A 20577-nucleotide genomic window follows, 5' to 3' on the forward strand; every position below is an offset into this window, starting at 1 on the left:
AAAGAAATACTTTTTTCTAGGTGCCTAATTGAATGTCGGGATGAATATAAATACAATGTGGAAGCAGTGGAGTTGCTCATTCGCAATCATTTGGTTAATATGCAGCAGTATGATCTTCACCTAGCTCAGGTATGGAAGGAATTTTCTTTTTTTAAAGATTTTTTTTTTTTTTTTTTTTAATTTTTATTTATTTGAGACAGAGAGAATGAGAGACAGAGCATGAGAGGGAGGAGGGTCAGAGGGAGAAGCAGACTCCCTGCCGAGCAGGGAGCCTGATGCGGGACTCGATCCAGGGACTCCAGGATCATGACCTGAGCCCAAGGCAGTCGCTTAACCAACTGACTCAGGCGCTCCTGGAAGGAATTTTCTTAAACAGGAAAAGGGACTCTGGTTAGTTGGGAAGTATGTTTGCTGTAAGTGTTATCTATCTTACATTGTGCTTTCTGTGTTGCCAGTCAATGGAGAATGGTTTAAACTACATGGCTGTGGCATTTGCTATGCAATTGGTAAAAATCCTGTTGGTGGATGAAAGGAGTGTTGCTCATGTTACTGAGGCAGATCTATTCCACACCATTGAAACTCTCATGAGGATTAATGCTCACTCCAGAGGCAATGCTCCAGAAGGGTGAGGATGAAGTGTTTTGGGATCTTTGTATATTTAGTCTATGAAGGAGCTTTAGCAATGAATGCAGATTTACTAACATTACCTGTTAAAACTACTGTACCTACAATATGTGGGAAGCCTTAGTGAGGGCTAGTGTCCCTTGAAGTATGAAAACTTAACTAACTGCCAAGCCTTCTTGCTGTAGGGCAAGCAGTACATACAGAGCTAGACTTGGTGTCAAGAGCCCTAGTTTAAGCCCTGGCTCTGCTGCTTTAAAATGTGAGTTTAAAAAAAAAAAAATAAATAAAATGTGAGTTTAGGGGTAAGTTGACTTACCTGTTCTTGAATAAACTAGAAATAATATCTCAAAGAATTGTTGAGATTAAGATAAATAACAAACCATGGCACATGGTAGGCACACAGTGAATATTTGTTGACTATGAACATCAGCTCCATTTCAACAGGCACAATTTTGGGGGGTCAAGAAGTGGCTTAACCAAGGTCAGTCATTTGTGTATTATGTGGTTATGAGTAAACAGAGACCAAGGGTAGTTTTGTTTAAATACAGAAATCACTGTTGTGGTTTCTCTTTACAAATTGTCCAGCTGTATGTCTGTGAAATCACAACCGTAAGTAGACTGATTTTCATTCTGGATTTATTGTACTAGATTGCCCCAGCTGATGGAAGTAGTGCGATCCAACTATGAAGCAATGATTGATCGTGCTCATGGAGGCCCTAACTTTATGATGCATTCTGGAATATCTCAAGCCTCAGAGTACGATGATCCTCCAGGCCTGAGGGAGAAGGCAGAGTATCTTCTGAGGGAATGGGTGAATCTCTACCATTCAGCAGCAGCCGGCCGTGACAGTACCAAAGCTTTCTCTGCGTTTGTTGGACAGGTAGAGCTTTTGGAAAGAAAGGTGCTTTTTATTCAACATAAGTAGGGTGTGATGCCTCCGATATTTAAGCTCAGTATTATGTACCTGTGGTTACAGTAAACCTCCATACTCATGTAAACCAAAAATTGTCATCATTACTCTGTTAAATTGATAAAGCTTATTTCTTTTCCTCATCTTTGGACCCTAACCAGTAAATTCAACATTTCATGTCCCCTTTAGTTCTACTTACTCCATTTCAGTTGTCATAGTTACAAAGTACAGTGGATCAGATAATGAATAATGAAATTGCCAGATGTATGTTGTAATTTTACTAACTTGATAATCAATAGTTGAGGGGATTATGGGCTAATAAATAAATAAAATTCTCATAATAGCTCATGTTTTTAAAAAAATAAAACAAAAAAAACTTAAATATTTAAATGGTGGAGCCTTTTATTATGTTTTCTAAATTAAGTAGTTTATTTACCTAAAACTGATTGACATGTTCTTTTTGGAAAATAGTTCCCAGTATTTATTTTCATTCGATTTGATCTGAATTGGACTTCAAGTTAAAGTGTTAGGAAACAAGTTCCTAGAATAATTAGGTTTGGAAAGAATATTTGTGAACAGGATGAAAAGACGAAGATGTAGGAAGAGAGCTGTAGTACCATTTAGCATTCTGTTTTTGATCATTACTGTCTGTTTTCAGCCACTGGGAGGGATTCATACCCAGTAGTCACTGTGTCCTAATCATATTACTTAATGGCAGGAATGGTACTTGCGCTGATCTGGCCTTAGAATTCCTTTAGTAGAACTATTGTAATGTTTATTCAGGGAGAGATACTTGTTTATCTGCTTATTTCTGCAGATTGTTGTATTTCTTTAAATTGAGATGAAAGTTTAGGAGTGCTACCAAAGAAAGATTGCAAATTAGATCTATTATCAAATAAATGACGATGTGGAAGAGCTGATTTGAGTTTTTGAAGTTAGAAATAGGATTTACTTTTCAAGATGAATGTTAGTTAAATAAATCATACTAAGTAGGTCTGTACCCTAAAAAATTCTAAAATATACCTCATTGCTAAGGTGTTATTGAATATTTATAGTTTGATTTTTGATTTGAATAGAAGAACTTTGAATCAGTTGGTTTTTGTGATCATCAGTATTTCATGGGTATGGATGTGGCACCTGTCTCAGCTCTTCTGTTGGCTTAATTACTCTTGTTTCTTCTCTGTTTAAACAAGGATAATTTATATTTTTCTGTTCTCTTTTGCATCCTTTTGAGAATTCTTTCCTCCTTGCGCTCCCTCTTGATCACAGTAGTTTGTCTTCGTTACCTCCCCCTATTAGTTTTTCAGATTTCAATGTACAAAATCCCTCTGCTGACCTTGCCTAGGGTACATTAATATCAGTTCAGTTATTTTATTGCTTATCAAGGGACAGTGAAATTGTTTTAAAGTTTCCAAGATGATGGTTAAGTTTTCATTCTGGGCTTGGTTTCTTTAAGTAAGCACTGACCTCCCTCTCCCTCTGCAGCCTTAACCCTTATTATACTGCTTCCTCCTTTAGTACTAGCCAAATAACTTACCTACTCTGCCTCACTTCCAAATCATATGTCATAAAATTTGTACTTTTATCCTTTAAAACAACATTTTATTTTAAACTGAGTATACATTAAAATGAATTTCAGTTTTCATTAAAATAGATACGATCTGTGGCTATTTTCTTTGATACACACATATCGTACAAATTATTACTTGAATTTCCTGTTGCAGCTAGTTGGAGTTTCAAAAATTTTGTTATTGGTTGAGTCATTTGGAAGAAATTATCTTAAATTCTGTGGGAAAGTAAAATGAAATATATGTCATTTAACTTCCTACTTGGGAGAAATATGAATTGGCAAGAATGTCTTTATATGATTTTAGTGGGTTCCTGAAAGTTGGTTTATTTGCCTAGTTAAATTTCCACATTATTTGGCTGTGGACTGTTGTTCAAAATTGTCATGTTATTATCTCTTTCTCAACTTCCATCTTTTCTATTCTCCATTAAACTTAAAACTGAAGAATTCTGTCATCGGTTCTTAATGGAGAAGTCATTTTCATGATACCTTTTTAAAAGTAAGAATTAGAAATGTGACAAGGAATAAATGAGAGAGTACCGCTTAAGCATGAAAGTTAAAATTTATGTGTATTATCCACTGGGTGTTTTGTTTTCATGTATCTATCTGTATTTTTGTTGTGGTTGTTCCCTTGGTAGATGCACCAGCAAGGAATCCTGAAGACTGATGACCTCATAACGAGGTTCTTTCGTCTGTGTACGGAAATGTGCGTTGAGATCAGCTACCGTGCTCAGGCGGAGCAGCAGCACAATCCTGCCGCTAATCCCACCATGATCCGAGCCAAGTGCTATCACAACCTGGACGCCTTCGTCCGACTCATTGCACTGCTAGTAAAGCACTCAGGGGAGGCCACCAACACTGTCACAAAGATTAATCTGCTGAACAAGGTCTGACCTTCTTTTTTGCCTTAGTCTTGGTACACTTGAAATCGTCATCAGTGGTTCTCCGGGCCCACCCTGTTCCCCAAAACATCTTGTAAACATCCCTTTTTCTGTCCTGAAATTAAATTCATAGGTAGTAGTATAAATAAACATAAGCACTAAATTTTAGAAGAGTGTGTTGCTTTAACTAAAAGACGCAAGGTGGTGGGGAGAACAGCGTACTTCATTGTGTTAATGTTTGGTAATGACTACATTGGAAGATATTTAGATAAAGTAAAATTTTCGCCTGTATACAGAATCACTGTGAATGGGATGGCTAGACATGTCCACTGACAATAGATTCGCAACTCAGACACCAGGGGTAACATTGCAGTTGTCTTGGTTTTCTGAAAAGGAACAAAATATAGTTTTGTTTTGACATACGGAGTGGAGTTCCTGGAAATTTGACCATTAAAACTGCAAAAACAAACTTAAGAGTTTGGTCTTGGGTAATTACACACAGGTTATCCTGTCCCTCACTCTTCAGTGGGAAAATCAAGTGGAATGCAGGATGGTTCTTTGTATGAAACACTTTTGCAGCCTAAGATCGTCCCTGGCCCCTCCATCTACTAAATGTCAAGAGAAGTATAAACCATTTTGCCTCTTGTCAGCTTCACATCAGACCAAAAGAATTAGGTTTTTAGATCGTATTAACATAATAGAATATAATGTACCATGCTCATTTTTAGAGCTTTAGGAAAACCAGTGGGTTTGTGGAGAGTATACAGTTCTGGCCGAAGATTATTGAAATTCAAAGAAAATACAAAATTCTGCAGGCCACATCAAACCAGTGTATGGCCCCTTTGGCTGCCAGCACGTAATTGTGTATTCATGTGGCATATGTGGGGCATAAGAGTACAATAAGAAAGCATGTCTAGTGAGTGGTAAGTGAATTACCTTTATGATTTACAGGCTCTAATCTGTGTACTCTTTAGGTCCTTGGTATAGTAGTGGGAGTTCTCCTCCAAGATCATGATGTTCGGCAGAGTGAATTTCAGCAGCTTCCCTACCATCGGATATTTATCATGCTGCTCTTGGAACTCAATGCACCTGAGCATGTATTGGAAACCATTAATTTCCAGACACTTACAGCTTTCTGGTGAGTATTAGTGAATTTAATAGAGATTTCTCCTTAAGGTTTGCTATTTTAGTGGTAAAATCTGAGAAGTAGTATTCTTGTGGATTTGAGGCATGTTGATTTGAAAAATAGCTTAAATGTTTTCTACTTACATTGATGTGTTTACTATATTTAAGTTGGACCTTGCTTCTGACGAAGGTCTTTTTCTTTCAGCAATACATTCCACATCTTGAGGCCTACCAAAGCTCCTGGCTTTGTGTATGCCTGGCTTGAACTGATCTCTCATCGGATATTTATTGCAAGAATGCTGGCACATACGCCACAGCAGAAGGTGTGGCTGCAGTTTATCTCCTACAGATGAAGACTGTAACTACTTGGAGCTTACTGTTAGCACTCTTAGTCATTTAGTAATAATCGTACTTCTTCCAGGCTTAGTTAAGATTATTTAATGTGTAGGAAGGTTACGGAGAAGATTTAACCAATACTTGGCTGCCTCTGCCTAGAAGCCATTCTTCAGTGATTAGGGTATTGCTCCTCCAAGTCTGTTGTGAGCCATGTGTTAATCTCACTTAAGAACTTTTTTAAAAAAAGTCAAAACCTTGGAGAACCTTTGTATAAAACCAAATGGAGCTCTAGAACCTGCCAGTTTTACAAGTTCTCTAAATGCTAAAGCTCTCACTCTCAAGGGTGATGAAGACCACTGGTCTATATTTGAAGAAACTATGATCAAGTCCTAGTAAAGAGTTTTTAAAGTGTAATTGCAAATAAACACAGTTAAGAGAGGTTTCTCTCCCATCTTGTAATTAAATGGCAAATGAATACTGTAGAAAGCATCCTTGATTAGCCCTTAAGAAGAAAATGTGACTACTTATGTGGTTGGCAAAAAAAAAAAAGTGAGATAATCCTTAAATGGAGTGGGTTTTATTTGGTATTCCAGGAGAAGGAACACTGTAACATAATAAAATTGTCCAAAAATGAACATAATTTGTATAATTGGGAGATGATGACAGGCCACATTTGGCTGAAAATAAGAGGATTTGTGTTGTGAGCTTTTTGTAAACTGGATCAGGTTATTGGACAGGAGTTGGAAGTGGGAAAAGAAATGGTTGAGACCTAGGACTTAGTTAAAAGAAGGAATTAAGAAAACAGACCTCTGTCAGTTTCTTAGTTGACTGTTTTGTGTTGTGTCTGAAATTTTCTCAAAGTTTCCTCGTCCTCTTAAATTTTGCTTATAGGAACAAGGACCTCTATGTCCTCAAATTTCTGGAGGCCCGGACCACTCTCCCTGTGCGCCCGCCACCCCCGCAGATTTATTTATTTATTTATTTTAAAAAAGATTTTATTTATTTATTTGAGAGAGAGAGAATGAGAGACAGAGAGCATGAGAGGGGGTAGGGTCAGAGGGAGAAGCAGGCTCCCCGCTGAGCGGGGAGCCCAATGCGGGACTCGATCCCGGGACTCCAGGATCATGACCTGAGCCGAAGGCAGTCGTTCAACCAACTGAGCCACCCAGGCGCCCCAAAGATTTATTTATCTTTAGAAAGCGAACACATGCAAGCATGGTGGGGGGAGGGGCAGAGGGAGAGAAACTCAAGCAGACTCCCCACTGAGTGGGGAGCTGGACAGGGAGCTAGGTCTCCTGACCCTGAGATCACAACCTGAGCCGAAATCGAGAGTTAGTTGCTCAACCAACTGAGCCCCCCAGGCACCCCTGAAGCCATTTTGTTTTAAATAGATTTCTCACTATTGGCATAATTATTCTTACTCCTTTTTCATGCCAGTCTTTAACTGAGATACTTATGTCCGTATTCTCTAGTTATGTTAGTATGAAGAAGATAGTAAGTCACAGTGTAGCTGCTTGGGCAACTTTTTGGTGGTAGAACAACAGCTGAGTATAATTATGGCTCATGTATATTTCTTTCTTTCAGGGATGGCCTATGTATGCACAGCTACTGATTGATTTATTCAAATATTTAGCGCCTTTCCTTAGAAATGTGGAACTCACCAAACCTATGCAAATCCTCTATAAGGTAATTAATTTGCAGTTAAAGTTATAAATAATTTTTTTTTCTAATTTTTATTTTTTGACAGAGACAGCGAGAGAGGGAACACAAGCAGGGGCAGTGGGAGAGGGAGAAGCAGGCTTCCCTGCTGAGCAAGGAGCCCGATGTAGGGCTCGATCCCAGGACCCTGGGATCATGACCTGAGCCGAAGGCAGACGCTAAATGGCTGAGCCACCCAGGCGCCCCAAGTTAAAAATAATTTGAACTTAAAGTTATTTAAACACTGTCAACTGGGAATATGAGGCCTAATTTTTTTTTTTATTAAGCTTTTTAAAAAAATTATTTGAGAGAGAACGTGGAGGGGAAGGGCAGAGGGAAAGGGAGAGGGGGAGCCCGATGTAGGGCTAGATCCCAGGGCCCTGAAATCATGACCTGAGCTGAAGTCAGATGCTTAACCAACTGATCCACCCAGGTACCCCAATTTTTCTATTAAGTTTTTAAAGGATAACAGATACTCAGAAAAGTACAAAAATCAGATGTACTTCATAACCAGTCCCCAAACAGGGTATGGGTAATCATAGGTTCAACTTTAATAGATACTGCTAGTTTTACAAAATTATGTGTGTCCATTAACTCTTACACCAACATATACCTGGTATTGTCTGCTTTTTGTTTTAGCCATTTTGGCAGTTGTGCAGTAGGATCTCATTGTGGATTTATTTTGCATATCCTTTTTTTTTTTTTTTTTAATGAGTACATTGGCCATTTGGATATACTTTTGTGATGTTCCTTTTACAGTTTTTTGCTGATCTTTCCACTAGATTATCTGTGTTTTTCTTATTGTTTTGATAGGAATTCTTCATTTATTCTGGATATAAGCCCTTTGTTCAATACAATATCAGACATTTCCCACTCTTGTGGCTTACCTTTTCATTCCCTTAAAAGTAAGGTGTCTTTTGAGGATTAGAAACTTTTATTTTAACGTGTAAAAATGATCAAGTTTTCGCTTTCATTAAATGTTGGCTTTTGTATCTCATGTAAGAAATCTTTGCCAATCCCAAATTGCAATCTCTTCTGCATGCACTCTGTTCACCACCCAATAACCCATGTTATCCTGGCTTTTATGTTTAGGTGATAAGATCTGTCTCAGATTTATTTTTGTGTATGGTGAGGTTTATTTCCTCCTCCTTCCTTATACTCCCACCCCAATAAGTAATACAAGGCTTTTCAGTACCATTCTTCATTCCCTATTGAATTGATTGGGGCACCTTTGTCAAAATAATTGACTGTGTATGGGTGTCTCTTTAGTTGATCTGTTTATCTGTTCCTAGGCCAGTACCACACTACCTTGATTTGTAAGACTTACTATAAAGCCAGAGTAATCAGCAGAGTAAATCCTCTTTAACTTTGTTCTCTTCTAAAGATTATTTTGGCTATTTTGTGTCATTTGTCATTGCATAAAGAACTGCACAGTCAGCTTGACTTCTGGAAGCTGGCTGGGATTTAGCTTGAGATTGCAGTGGATCTGTAGATCACTTTGGAGAGAATAGATCTCTTAATAATATTGAGCCTTTCAATCCTGAACATGTGTATTTTAGTTAGGTCTTTAATTTTACTCTGCAATGCTTTGTAGTTTTCCAGCATAGAGGTTTTCAGCGAATTATCTTTAGATATTTGATGTTTTTTGTGAAATTGTAAAATACCTTTTAAATATTTTATTTGTTGGCAGCATATAGAAACAAAATTATTTTTGTATATTGGCCAGCTACCTTGTAGCTGTATACCTTGCTAAATTTACTTTTTCTGAGAGTTTATCTATGTCTTTTTGTGGGGAGAAGTGTATTCTTTTTTTTTTTTTAAGATTATTTGCTAGCGCAATTGCGTGCACAAGCACGGCGAGCAGCAGGTAAAGGGAGAAGCAGCTCCCCACCGAGTCAGGAGCCCAGTGTGGGACTAAATCCCAGGACTCTGGGATCATAACCTTAGCTGAAGGCGGAGGCTTAACTGACTGAGCCGCCTAGGTATCCTGAGAAGTATTTCACAGTATTTACATAATAACAGTGGGCTTTTGTTTTACTTTCACTTGCCTTATTGCAGTGGCCAGTAACTCCAGTGCAGTGAGTAGAAGATAGTCTCTTAATGATTTTTAGTAATTCACCATTAAGTATAATGTTTTTATAAATCTGGATACCATTATCTGAATAAGGAAATGCCCTTCTATTCATAATTTGTTGAGTTTTAAAAATCATTAAATGGGATCACTGTGATTTCTATTTCTAATATTTACGATTTTTGTGTGATTTTTCACACACATCAAGTTTTGGTACCAAGAGTATGCAAATCTCATTAAAAGAGTTGGAAAAAATTCTCTTTTTAAATTTATTTTTGAGATCGTGAAAATTGTATTCATTTTTCCTTAAATATTTATAATGAAGATCTTGCCAGTAAAGCCATCTAGGCCTGGATTTTAATCTTTTCAAAGAATCAGCTTTGATTTGCCCTCCTTCAGTACTTTTTAAAACATGTAATTGATTTTGGCTCTTTTACTTTCTTGGTTTTCATAAGCTGTTTTTTCCAGCTTCTGAAATCAGAACCTTATGTCTTTTAATTAATTAGTTAATATTTGCCAGCCTCTTACAGCATACACATTTAAGGTATAAACTCCCCAAAGCTAGTTTTTGGTGATTTCCAGATGTAAATATTTTGGTAAAAAACCTGTAATTTGTAACTTAAGTTTTACTTAAGTTACATTCATAATAGTATAAAAGTTACTCTCATTTCCTAATTTTGTGTGGAAAACAGCCAATGTTTTTCTCGTTTTTTAAAAACAGGGCACTTTGAGAGTGCTGCTGGTTCTTTTGCATGATTTCCCTGAGTTCCTTTGTGATTACCATTACGGATTCTGTGATGTGATCCCACCTAATTGTATTCAGCTAAGAAATCTCATCCTGAGTGCCTTCCCAAGAAATATGAGGCTCCCAGACCCATTCACTCCTAATCTGAAGGTAAAGTTCCAAACAGTTCAAGGAAAAGAAAGTTATGTCTTAGTATTTGAATCCTTTCTCTAATGGTAGACCTATTTAACCCGTCTCTACCCGGCACGTGCACACGCACACACACAAGTTGTTAGGTGAGGATGCTCTTTTGCGGGGGGAGATCATGTTATTAAGCCTGCTGAATATTAGTTCACAGTATTTGCCTAGCTGCTGTTTTCAGTTAATCTTGATAGTAAATTTATTTTTACAAAACCTCAATTGAGGTGTTGAACCAGTTATTTGCAGGATGGCCCTGATGGCACAGAGTTGTAGAACAGATCTTTGTAATACTATTTCAAAGGTGTTTTTTATGTGTATAGCCCTGATGTGGCTACTCTAATTTTTACGTATTTTGTACTCTTTATTTCACATCCCCCCCCCCTTTTTTTTTTTAAGTAGCAGCTATGATATTCTGTTCTGCTGGGGCATCTTTTCAAAGACTAGAGCTCTTGGTGTGCAGAATCTCCTCTGTACTCTTTTTTTGAAATTCAGTGGTATACATTAGACCTCTTCACAAAAGGTACCTATCCTGCCTTAATTTAGAAAGATAATTTTTCTTAGATAATTTATTACAGAATGAGAGATTCCTATCATTTTGGAGATAAGATTCTTTAAAGATTAATAAAAAGTGGCAGCTCTCATCAAGACATTTACAGTGTGCAGTTTTTGGAAAAGAATCTACCACTTTTTAAGGTAGAGAGAAAGAATTTGCTGTTAACTTCTACATATACTTCTGGTTTTGATTATTGTATCTGTCTGTGGCAGGTGGATATGTTGAGTGAAATTAACATTGCACCCCGGATTCTTACCAATTTTACTGGAGTGATGCCACCTCAGTTCAAAAAGGATTTGGATTCCTATCTTAAAACTCGATCACCGGTCACTTTTCTGTCTGATTTGCGAAGCAACCTACAGGTTAACTGGTTTGATTTAAACTTTTAGCTGTGTCTTTCATAGAAAGCATTTGGTATGCATAGTCCTGTGGGTGGCCTATTTGGGAATTAGTGTTTTCTTTTTTCTTTTTAAAGATTTTATTTATTTGAGAGAGAGAGAGAGAGAAAGAGCATGAGCAGGGGGGAGGGACAAAGGGAGAGGGAGAAGCAGACTCCCAGCTGAGCGGGGATCCCAATGGGGGACTCGATCCCAGGATCCTGGGATCATGACCCGAGCTGAAGGTAGACACTTAACTGACTAAGCCAATCAGGCACCCCTGGGAGTTAGTGTTTTCAACTGGATTTAAAAATTTTAAAACATAGTGTTTAATGGTTGGATGACATTAACTGGATTATGCATTTTACTAGTTCATCTTCTCACTGACACAAAGCTATTGCCTTGAAAGAGGTAACCAGGGAATAGGCTCATTTTCTGTAAGAATAATACTGATAATCGGTCCCTGTCAGTCCTCCCAAGATTGTTCTAAATGGATTCTGGTTTAGTTTGCTGTACAGAAGAGGACTTGAAGTCGTGTTATCTTTCCAGTCTTTCCACACCAGAGAACTACTTTTTCCCCTCTCCAAATATTTTTTCCTAAGATTTCATTAATCTCCATACCCAGTGTGGGGCTCAAACTCACAACCCCATTATCAAGAGTCCCACACTCCACCGACTGAACCAGCCAGGTGCCCTTCCAAATATTTTTATATAGTTGAGATAATGCAGAGTCTGATTTCACAAACTTTACTTTTTTCCTGGTACCTGTTAAAGCTTTGGCTTCCAAAGGGAAATCATGTTTCTGTTACTGACCCAACCACCCTTAGGCTGCTGTGTATTTGTTCAGCAAATCACAAAGTAAAGCAGATTGCTAAAATTTAAATCACAAGTGTTGAGAGCAGTTTCAGCTTTTCTGTGAAGGCATAAAATGGGCTTAGAAATACTGAATCCTCTGTGAAAATAAGCAGCTTTGTTTTGTTCATTTAGGTATCCAATGAGCCTGGCAATCGTTATAACCTCCAGCTCATCAATGCACTGGTGCTCTATGTAGGGACTCAGGCCATTGCACACATCCACAACAAGGGTAGCACGCCATCAATGAGCACGATCACCCACTCGGCTCACATGGACATCTTCCAGAACCTGGCTGTGGACTTGGACACTGAAGGTGAGTAAAGCCAGCCAATTCTAAGTTTTCTGCACCACAGTTTGATCATAAAAATATTTTAAGCCACAATAGACAGTTACTTTATCAGTATGTTTATGGCTCTATTTTGTTTTTTAATTTTTATTTTAATCCCAGTTATCACAGTGTTAACATCAGTTTCATGTGTACAATACAGTAATTCAGCAGTTCCATACATCACCCGGTGGTCACACTCCTTGATTTCCATCACCTATTTAATCCACCCCCACCCCCGGTAACCATCAGACTGTTCCCTGTAATTAAAAGTCTGTTTCTTGCTTTGACTCTGATTTTTTTCCTTTGCTTGTTTTCTTAAATTTCACATAGGAGTGAAATCCTATGCTATTTGTCTTTCTCTGCTGGCTATTTTATCTTTAATTGTATAGTATCTGCTTAATGCAAAACTTTTGGAAAAATGGAAAGACAGACCCAGAATCCTTACCACATTACTAGTATTGCAGTGTATATGATTATAGTATTTTTTTTAGTGTGAAAATAAACATGTTCCTTTTACTAGCCGCTCTTTAAAAATAAGCTTATCTTACAGTGTTTTGTTAGCCTGCCTTTCCCCCAGCATTTGTCAGGCAACTTGTTAAATATTAGGTATGTAAAAATTAATGGATAGGACTTTACTTAACCTGCTTTGCAGAAAGTTGACAGTGTAATTCTTCCTATAGGTTGCGTCTTACCTGGTCGAATCACATTTCTTTTGGTCTTCTATATTCATTCTTAGACCCCAGTAGGTACTAACCAACTACATAGTCTTGCTTATTTTAACACACAAGTACTTTATTTAAAAAAAAAAAAAAGGCTTTTTAAAAAGTAGGCTCGAGCCCAATAGGGGGCTTGAACTCAAGAGTTGGACCGTGCCTTACCATCTGAGCCACCCAGGTGCCCTTAACACACACCAACTTTAAAAAGGATGCCTTTTAACTTTGCTAACAATTCTTGAGAGGATAGTTAATCTTGATATACATACACTTGTCTATTTGTAGAAGGGATTTGAGACAGTGTAAAGTCAAGATTTAACAAGACTGAATACCATTACATCCAGAACCCAACAAAAAAAAAAGGCGGGGGAGAGTAGCCTTACAAACATGAGTAATATCAAGCAGAGGCAGACAACTAGACCTAGTTACTGTAGGTATTTATTCAAATACAGTCTCAACTAGCAGTTCTCAGAGTGTGGACTGGAAGCCCGGGGGATGTCCCCAAGACCTTTTCAGAAGAGCTGTGAGGTCAAAACTACTTTCACAGTAATGACTGTGTGTGTGTTTGCACTCATGTTGTCATGACTGTACAGTGGAGTTTTCCAGGGGCTACATGAAACATAATAGTGGAACACATTGAACACAGTGCAGAAGAATCCAGCTCTCTCCTATTAAGTGACATTAAAGAATCTGAAATTAAAAATGATACTTTTTTTTCTGAAAAATGCTTACATGCATTGGGTCTGTTTTTAAATATTTTTTTAAAAAGTGGAAAATACCCCCCTCCCCCTCCCCCCCCAACACACACACACACACACACCAGAAATGGAAACACTGGGGACCCAAGAGCCACTGGTTGAAACTAAAGGATACGGAGTCTCTAGCCTCTTAGAATGATTTGTCTTTTTACGTTGGCCTTTCACATGAAGCATGTCTGCAGTAAACTGCGCTTTCTCAATTTCTAGGTCGGTATCTCTTTCTGAATGCCATTGCAAATCAGCTGCGGTACCCAAATAGCCACACTCACTACTTCAGCTGTACCATGCTGTACCTTTTTGCAGAAGCCAACACTGAAGCTATCCAAGAACAGATTACAAGGTAAGGGAGAAGTTTTTTAGATAATTCTAAGTGGTGCCTCTTCCCCTTTATTATGAATTTTTTTTTCAGTGTTCATGGAGTATCTTCGACATGTCCATTTAAGACATCTTTTACATGTGTTAAATAGGATGTAGTTGTGAGCAAAATGGACATTGTTCCTGCCCTAGCAATTTAGTCTGATGGACACAAAATGACAAGTAGAGAATTACAACTTGTTTTTAACAAAAGGTACCAGCGTTTTGATTGAAAGTCAACAGTTTCTCTCAGGTGGTGGTGGTGATGACATTTTTTATCCAGAGTCCTGAATCCACACAGGCCTATTAAAAGCCATGGTAAAGAGCTTGGGCTTTTCTTTATCTTCTAGATTGAGAAGTTTGAAGGAGAAATAACAAGATGATACTTGTGGGGTTTTTTTTTTTTCTTTCCTTTTTTGATGTAATATGTTGCAGATTGCTTAGACTGTCTATATAGCATTGGAGATTGGGCAATGGGTAGATTCTGGTGAGAGAGAGATTCACACATTTTAAAAAGTGGGCCAGACTTTAAATCTGACACTGTCATCCTTACTTTACCTTAACTCAGTCTTCTAGGCTAACGGGAAGAGGCAGGATTCAAACCCAGGTTTTTTAATTTCAGAAACCACCTGCATTAACCATGGTGTGTGTGTGTGTGTGTGTGTCTGTGTAGACGTTAACCCAACTGTCCTTAGTAAAGCTGGTAACTTTTGCATGTAGTTTAGTAATCAAGGAAAAAAGGTAAAGGAGAAGTGGTCATAAATTCGTAGATTTTTCTATGCATTAACGAACCTTTTTTCCCCTTCAGGGTTCTCTTGGAACGGTTGATTGTAAATAGGCCACATCCTTGGGGTCTTCTTATTACCTTCATTGAACTGATTAAAAATCCAGCGTTTAAGTTCTGGAACCACGAGTTTGTACACTGTGCCCCAGAAATTGAAAAGTGAGTTCAAAGTAATTTTTTAATTGTCTAAGAATGAGAAACATATGGGTGATTAAGAAGGTAATGATAGCCAAAGCTAATGTGACCCAAGGTACTGCCAGGTCTGAAATTTTTCTCACAAACTTGTGACTGTCTCTGTTCTTCAGGTTATTCCAGTCGGTTGCACAGTGCTGCATGGGACAGAAGCAGGCTCAGCAAGTAATGGAAGGGACAGGTGCCAGTTAGATGGAACTGCATCTCTGCTGTAAAATGTGTCAGCCTGGAGGTCCCACTGCACCAGGTTTATAAACTGGCTGAAGAATCCTTTCAGCTCTTCCTGACTTTCCCAGCCCTTTGGTTCTCGGGTACCTGCCCCAATTACTGTTTGGGTCAGCTTCCTGTGTATGTGGGCACGTTCCAAAGTTTAAATGCATTTTTTTTGACTTGGCCAAAATTTAGAAGATGCTGTGAATATCATTTTGAACTTGTGTAAATATATGAAAGATAAAACCTTTGTCTGCAACTTCTTGGGTTTGTGCAAAATGTGTCCAAGGCAAGTAGATAAATTTGGTACCTACCCAGCTTGTAACGGAAAGGCTGTTGATGCCATGCACTTGTCTGGGGATATAACATAGCTCCATGTCTTCTGACATTCCTGGTGTCCCAAAGAATAGCAAAAAAAGCCAGTTTAAATATTGTGTAACTTATTTTTTTAATGTGAACAGGGGACCCTGAAAATCATAAAGTTGTTAAATGTGTGTATGTGCTACTATTTGGTATGCTTAGGGAACATGGGAAGAGCTCACAATTGAGATCCCATGGATTTTTGTTTTGCCTCTTCCCCTAATCTAAAGCTGACTGCTGGGAGAGCATCATTTTCTCATTTCTACTGGAGAACTACCCCCTTAGGCCCCGAGATGCAGTCAGCTCTTTTTATAAAGGGAAACCAGACCATGCCTAAAAGTGCCCCTAGCTCTCTCCTCATACTTACAAATTGTGGGAAAGGGGACTAATACTGTATGAATTGCCCTTCCCCATCATCCCAGTGAATAGCCATGTAGGCTATTTTGAACAACAAAGTCAAAAGGACCAATACAGCCCCTTTTGTAAGGATTTTGAATGTTTTGTAAATGTATTGGTCCATGTGTTGTATTTTGTAGCCTTTCTAGTCCTGGGCTCTAGTTCCCTTACTTGTATGTGTATGCATACTGTAGTCTACATTAAAGTCATGACACACACGTGAGTCCACTGTGCCTTTCTCAGTAGCAGCAGCCAGTGCTGGTGGTGAGGAGGAAAAGTGGACAACCCAGTCTCACAGAGCCTGGGGCCATTGGGAAACATCACTTCTTGCTGAATGATTGATCTTTCCCGCTAATCTGGCATGTTTCAACAATAGAAAAATCACTGGAGCAGGTTTCTTTGGTTAAAGAATTACAAAACCTATTTCTTACCCTTTCTCTTCATGGTATTTTGATATACTTAAAATTTATGCCACTTAAAATACACCTTACCTTTAATGATTGTCAAGTTTTATGGCCACAGAGGACAAAAAGGTTCAAGATTAAATAGAAATTTTAACAAGTAAGGTTTGAATGTCATTGGTGTCTTAGGGTTTCTTCCCTTAAGGGTGAGTTTTGTGCCACCTAGAGCAAACTTCAGACTGCTGAGTGCCAGGACCAGAGCTCGTCAAACCCTCGAACAGGAAACTAAGTCTTGGAAAAAAGCTTGCTCAAAATAGACCCAGGTCTCCTTTCAGAGTCCATGTTATTAAATGCTAGACTCCAACGAAGACCTTAATACTATCACATTTCTGCTAACTCTGGTTCAAACAACAAAGCAGTTTTAAGATTTATTGGTCTTAGTAAACCGCCAGCAGTTTCCAAGTCTGCTGTGCCCAGTCTTTAAACAGTTCACCCTCACCTTTGAGTTAACCCTAGCACACCACCTCTGATGATATTAAAGTTCTTATCGATGTTCCTTCACGCAACACGGAACCTGCTAACTTGTCAGTTCCAACAACTGATGTAAGATCATCTTCTGACCATAGCGAACCTGCAGGGCCTGCTGCTCCCTCCAGCTGAGTTTGGTGTAGACCTCCTTGTTACTGAGTAAATCTTGTTCAGATTTTAAGTCTGTGGCATAGGTTTGCAGGGTCAACAAAACACTGTCCCGAAGAAGCTGTTTCCATGATGCTTTGAGATTGGGGATATTTGTGATTGTCAAGCTGTCCTCTTCCCTTTTATTATCTCCCCATCCATCCTTCTCTTTAAACTCTCTGAACTCCTCAGCAGGCATGCATAGGACCTAGAAGCAATCATTGGGCCTTTCAATTAGGAATTTAATTGCCCTTTAATTATGAATTTCTGAATTTAGAGAAGCCTATCTTGGCAGCATTTAAGTGTGCTCTCCCTCCATCCCAGGTTTCCTTTCTCATTTGGCTTTATCTAGTTCTAAATACTTGGGCCATTCTCAGCCCTTTACCTTGAGTGTGCTGGTCAGTTCCTCTTCAGTCAGTACCTCCTCACGCCCAATCACAAAGGCTCCCTCTTCCCCAACCATCTCCAGTTTGCATAAGAAATCCCAGCGTTCATACAGTAGGAGCCTTTCAGCTTCAGCTTTTGTTCCTGTAGATAGTAATAGTGTCAAAGTCTGCATATACCCAGCGGTTCCTTTCTTCTTAGTCTACTACCCGGGCTCCAGAAAACGGGGCAACTGCTATTTAAGAGCACCTGGGGTGGGGATAGAGACATGTCCACTGGTGTCCAAGATTGGATCAGACACTCACCCTGTAATGCTGCTTCACGAACTGTCACCATCTGAATGTCAGCTGTGTCATCCGTGTTGTCAGGATATGGTTCAACAAAACCATACATATGAATCAGCTGCCAATTAGCCATTTGCCCGTAAGTGTTGAAAATTTCATGGCCTTTAGGAATGGGCTGAGTGGCCACCATCCGAAGACAATTCTGGGGTGGAAGGAAGAAGCTGGGACCAGGCCCAACAAATGCCTGGCCAGCCCCATGAAGATTAATTCCCTCTTAGGAAGAGCTTTCCAGTGGGTACAGTTCAGCAATGGGACTGAGGATATACCTACGAACATTTTACTTTTAGATCCTATTAAGATCCTATATAGCCATACCTCAGAGATTGTGTGTAGGTTTAGATCCACACCACCACACACAAAAAAGCAAATACTGTTAAAAAAAAAAAAAAAGTCCCAGTGTCTATAAAAATGTACTTATCTTAGAAAACAGCTTTTTTTTGCTAAATGGTGCTAACCACCATCTGAGCTTTCTGTGAGTTGTAATTACTGATCAGATCACCAAAACAAATACAGTAATAGAAACGTTTGAAATACTGCAATTCTTGCAATTTTAATTCTTCCCAAAATAAGACACACAGACATAATAAAGCAAGTGGTGTTGGAAAAATGGCACTGATACACTTGCTCAGCACAGGGTTGCCACAAACCTATTTGTAAAAAGCACAGTATCTGAAGTGTAATACGCCTGTACAGTAGGATGAAAGGTGAGACAAAGGTCAAGTTCAGCCTCATTGATTACGTGAACCTCTGCTCAGTCATCCTTAGTACTTAAAAAGCTGCTAGCGTTTAGAAATGAATAATTAAACCCTAAGTAGGAACGGCAGATGCAGGCCAGGATTAAAAAATAGCCATTCCCTAATTCCATTAACTTGATCTTTTCTTGCAACTTTCCACCTAGCAAATGGAATTGATAGAACCCTGGTATCATCTTAGATCTGACCTATGACCATCCCCTTTCCTCCCCCTTCTTCCCAAAAAGTAGTGACCGTATAGCCAACCTCTGGCACCAAATAAATGTCGACAGTAGCTTAGCAGAGAAATAACCACAACTTACTTTGTGGGTATTGAGGTTTTGTGTTCAAACTATTTGAGTGGAATATGCAAACTGAACATAACAAGAAAAGCTGACTTCACCTCTGCTTTTTTACCATGAGGAGAATGGAGCCCACTTAGCCCAACTACCAGGCCAGCATAAATGACAGGCACTGGTTTGAATCAAATGCCTGATCGTCCGTGCACATAAGAACAATAACTGAGAGGGATCCACTCACTGGAGAGTATTCTAGATTGGCATTATGATTGGCTAAGTGGTTTAGTATGTCTGCAGCAGGCACCATCAAAGGGGAGTTTGGCTCCTTCTCATCCTCCTCTTCCTCCAGTGGTTCCTGAAAGCTGCCACAGAGAGAACTTTGCTAAAGCCCAGTGTAGGGTCAGAGACTGGGGTGTGGTTCACTGTTCTTTCCCCTCTCATCCCTCAATAGAGTTCGAAAGAACAAAGTCCTTCAAGGTTCTGCTCACTGACCTGTAGGCCATCACGAGAGCCACGAGCTGGCGGTAGAGTTCCAGGGAGCGAACCCTGGGGCTGAAGAGGTCCGGGTGGGCTTCCATGAAGGGTAACACGATGGAATAGTACTCGCTGCGGATGTTGGCCAAGTCCTTCTCCACGGCCTCCGGTACGCCTGTGCCCTGCAGCAGTCGCCGGCGCTCCTCCTCGGGCCTGCAGTGACACCCCACCCGGGTTCCCTTCACACACCCCATCGGGCTAGTGCCTGGGAACCCGGTCGCCGGGCCAGACGCTTCGACCAGGCTCCGGTGCTGGTGCTCCCACCCCTGCTAGGGCTCTCACCAGAACATGGGGTGCTCCAAGCGGCCCAGCTCCGGCCAGAGCGCAAAGTAGGGGCTCCAGGGCGAGGCCGGGGCCTGCAGCTCGTGCAGCAGCGCCAGCAGCAGCGGCACCCAGCCCGACTGGCTCTGCAGCGCGCCTCGCTCTGAAGGAGACACGGAAGTGAGAGACACGGCGGGACGGCGGGGAAAACCCCGGCGCCGCTGCGCGGCCCACCTCCCCGCCCCATCCCCGCCGGCGCACCCACCTCGCTCCAGCAGGCCGCCGATGGAGCAGGTGTGCTGCGACAGGAGCGCGGCCCGCGGCACGGCGAACAGCAGCTCCCCGGGCTGCACGCTCTCCCGGGCCACCATGCCGTAGCCGGCCACCGTGCCCTGCCGGCTCACCGCCACCTGGCGGGGGAGCGGCCGGTCAGAGCGGGCCTGCGCCCCCGCCGCGCCCGCCCGCCCCCCCGCCTCCTCACCTTGGGACTCAGCTCCAGCCCCACCTGCCCGCACCAGCTCAGGAAACCGGCCACCGGGTCCGGGTCCGCGTCGCCACCGCCCACGGGCCCAGCCACCTGGAAGGAGCGAGCGCCGCGGAGAGAGCCCGCCCCGGAGAACGCGCGGGACGCGGGAGGAGACGGAGGTGCGCGCGGAGGAAGGGCTCTGGGCGGGGGAGGGGACGCGGAGGGCGGCCAGGGACCCGCGCAAGCGAGGGAGGAGAGGCGCGGGACCGCCGTGCGGGCGGGGTAGGGGGGAGGAAACGGACGGACCCCGCTCCCGTCCCCCGCGACTTACCCGCCGGCGCTTCGCCTGGGTCGCCATTGCCGAGGCCGCGCGGCCCCGCGGCTCAGGAGCTCGGCGCCGGCGCTTCCGGCGTCCCGGGAAAGGCCTGCCGGGGGCGGGGCTCATATCCCCGCCCCGGCGCCACG

The 20577-nt window shown here is 41.0% G+C and overlaps 2 protein-coding genes across 14 annotated transcripts in view; one reads left to right on the plus strand and one right to left on the minus strand.

Moving 5' to 3' along the window:
- The window catches only part of CNOT1 (CCR4-NOT transcription complex subunit 1), a 108426-nt gene extending 92906 nt beyond the window's left edge, over positions 1-15520 (plus strand). For 3 of the 7 annotated variants that reach the window (XM_045891008.3, XM_045891010.3, XM_045891009.3), the window contains exons 37-49: positions 21-129; positions 456-625; positions 1273-1525; positions 3740-3988; positions 4957-5120; positions 5313-5430; positions 7028-7129; positions 9934-10107; positions 10903-11052; positions 12055-12235; positions 13929-14061; positions 14884-15018; positions 15165-15520. In XM_045891008.3, coding sequence (XP_045746964.1) covers positions 21-129; positions 456-625; positions 1273-1525; positions 3740-3988; positions 4957-5120; positions 5313-5430; positions 7028-7129; positions 9934-10107; positions 10903-11052; positions 12055-12235; positions 13929-14061; positions 14884-15018; positions 15165-15243 — 2017 coding nt within the window. In that variant the 3' untranslated portion in view covers positions 15244-15520. The remainder of the gene's footprint in view (positions 1-20; positions 130-455; positions 626-1272; positions 1526-3739; positions 3989-4956; positions 5121-5312; positions 5431-7027; positions 7130-9933; positions 10108-10902; positions 11053-12054; positions 12236-13928; positions 14062-14883; positions 15019-15164) is intronic. The other 4 variants (XM_045891011.3, XM_045891013.3, XM_045891012.3 and 1 more) reach the window with 2 other exon arrangements.
- Positions 14061-20577, minus strand: SETD6 (SET domain containing 6, protein lysine methyltransferase). 7 transcript variants are annotated; one of them, XM_045891016.3, is made up of 10 exons: positions 20444-20564; positions 20128-20223; positions 19912-20056; positions 19668-19809; positions 19344-19538; positions 19093-19213; positions 17783-18005; positions 17479-17621; positions 15576-15652; positions 14061-14559 (listed from the first exon to the last, which is right to left on the minus strand). In XM_045891016.3, exons 1-10 carry the CDS (start codon positions 20555-20557, stop codon positions 14415-14417), a joined length of 1401 nt encoding a protein of 466 aa, XP_045746972.2. In that variant the 5' UTR covers positions 20558-20564; the 3' UTR covers positions 14061-14414. The 7 variants fall into 7 exon arrangements, with proteins under 7 accessions (XP_045746972.2, XP_045746975.2, XP_064436710.1 ...); XM_045891019.3 differs by lacking the exon at positions 14061-14559 and having other exon boundaries at positions 15521-15652; positions 20444-20561; XM_064580640.1 differs by lacking the exons at positions 14061-14559; positions 15576-15652 and adding an exon at positions 16834-17301 and having other exon boundaries at positions 20152-20223; positions 20444-20554.

This window comes from Mirounga angustirostris, unplaced genomic scaffold (assembly GCF_029215605.1).
Source record: "Mirounga angustirostris isolate CCGP_5_RB_7025 unplaced genomic scaffold, mMirAng1.0.hap1 SCAF_16, whole genome shotgun sequence".
Lineage (NCBI taxonomy): Eukaryota > Metazoa > Chordata > Mammalia > Carnivora > Phocidae > Mirounga > Mirounga angustirostris.

What these genes read in the sequence shown, in the direction of transcription:
- SETD6 (XM_045891016.3), bottom strand. Translation starts at nt 20,557, where the DNA reads ATGAGCCCCGCCCCCGGCAGGCCTTTCCCGGGACGCCGGAAGCGCCGG. An exon ending in CCCAGGCGAAGCGCCGGCGG is followed by an intron (nt 20,224 to 20,443) that starts GTAAGTCGCGGG and finishes CGCTCCTTCCAG; the next exon opens with GTGGCTGGGCCCGTGGGCGG. An exon ending in TTGGAGCACCCCATGTTCTG is followed by an intron (nt 19,539 to 19,667) that starts GTGAGAGCCCTA and finishes GTGTCACTGCAG; the next exon opens with GCCCGAGGAGGAGCGCCGGC.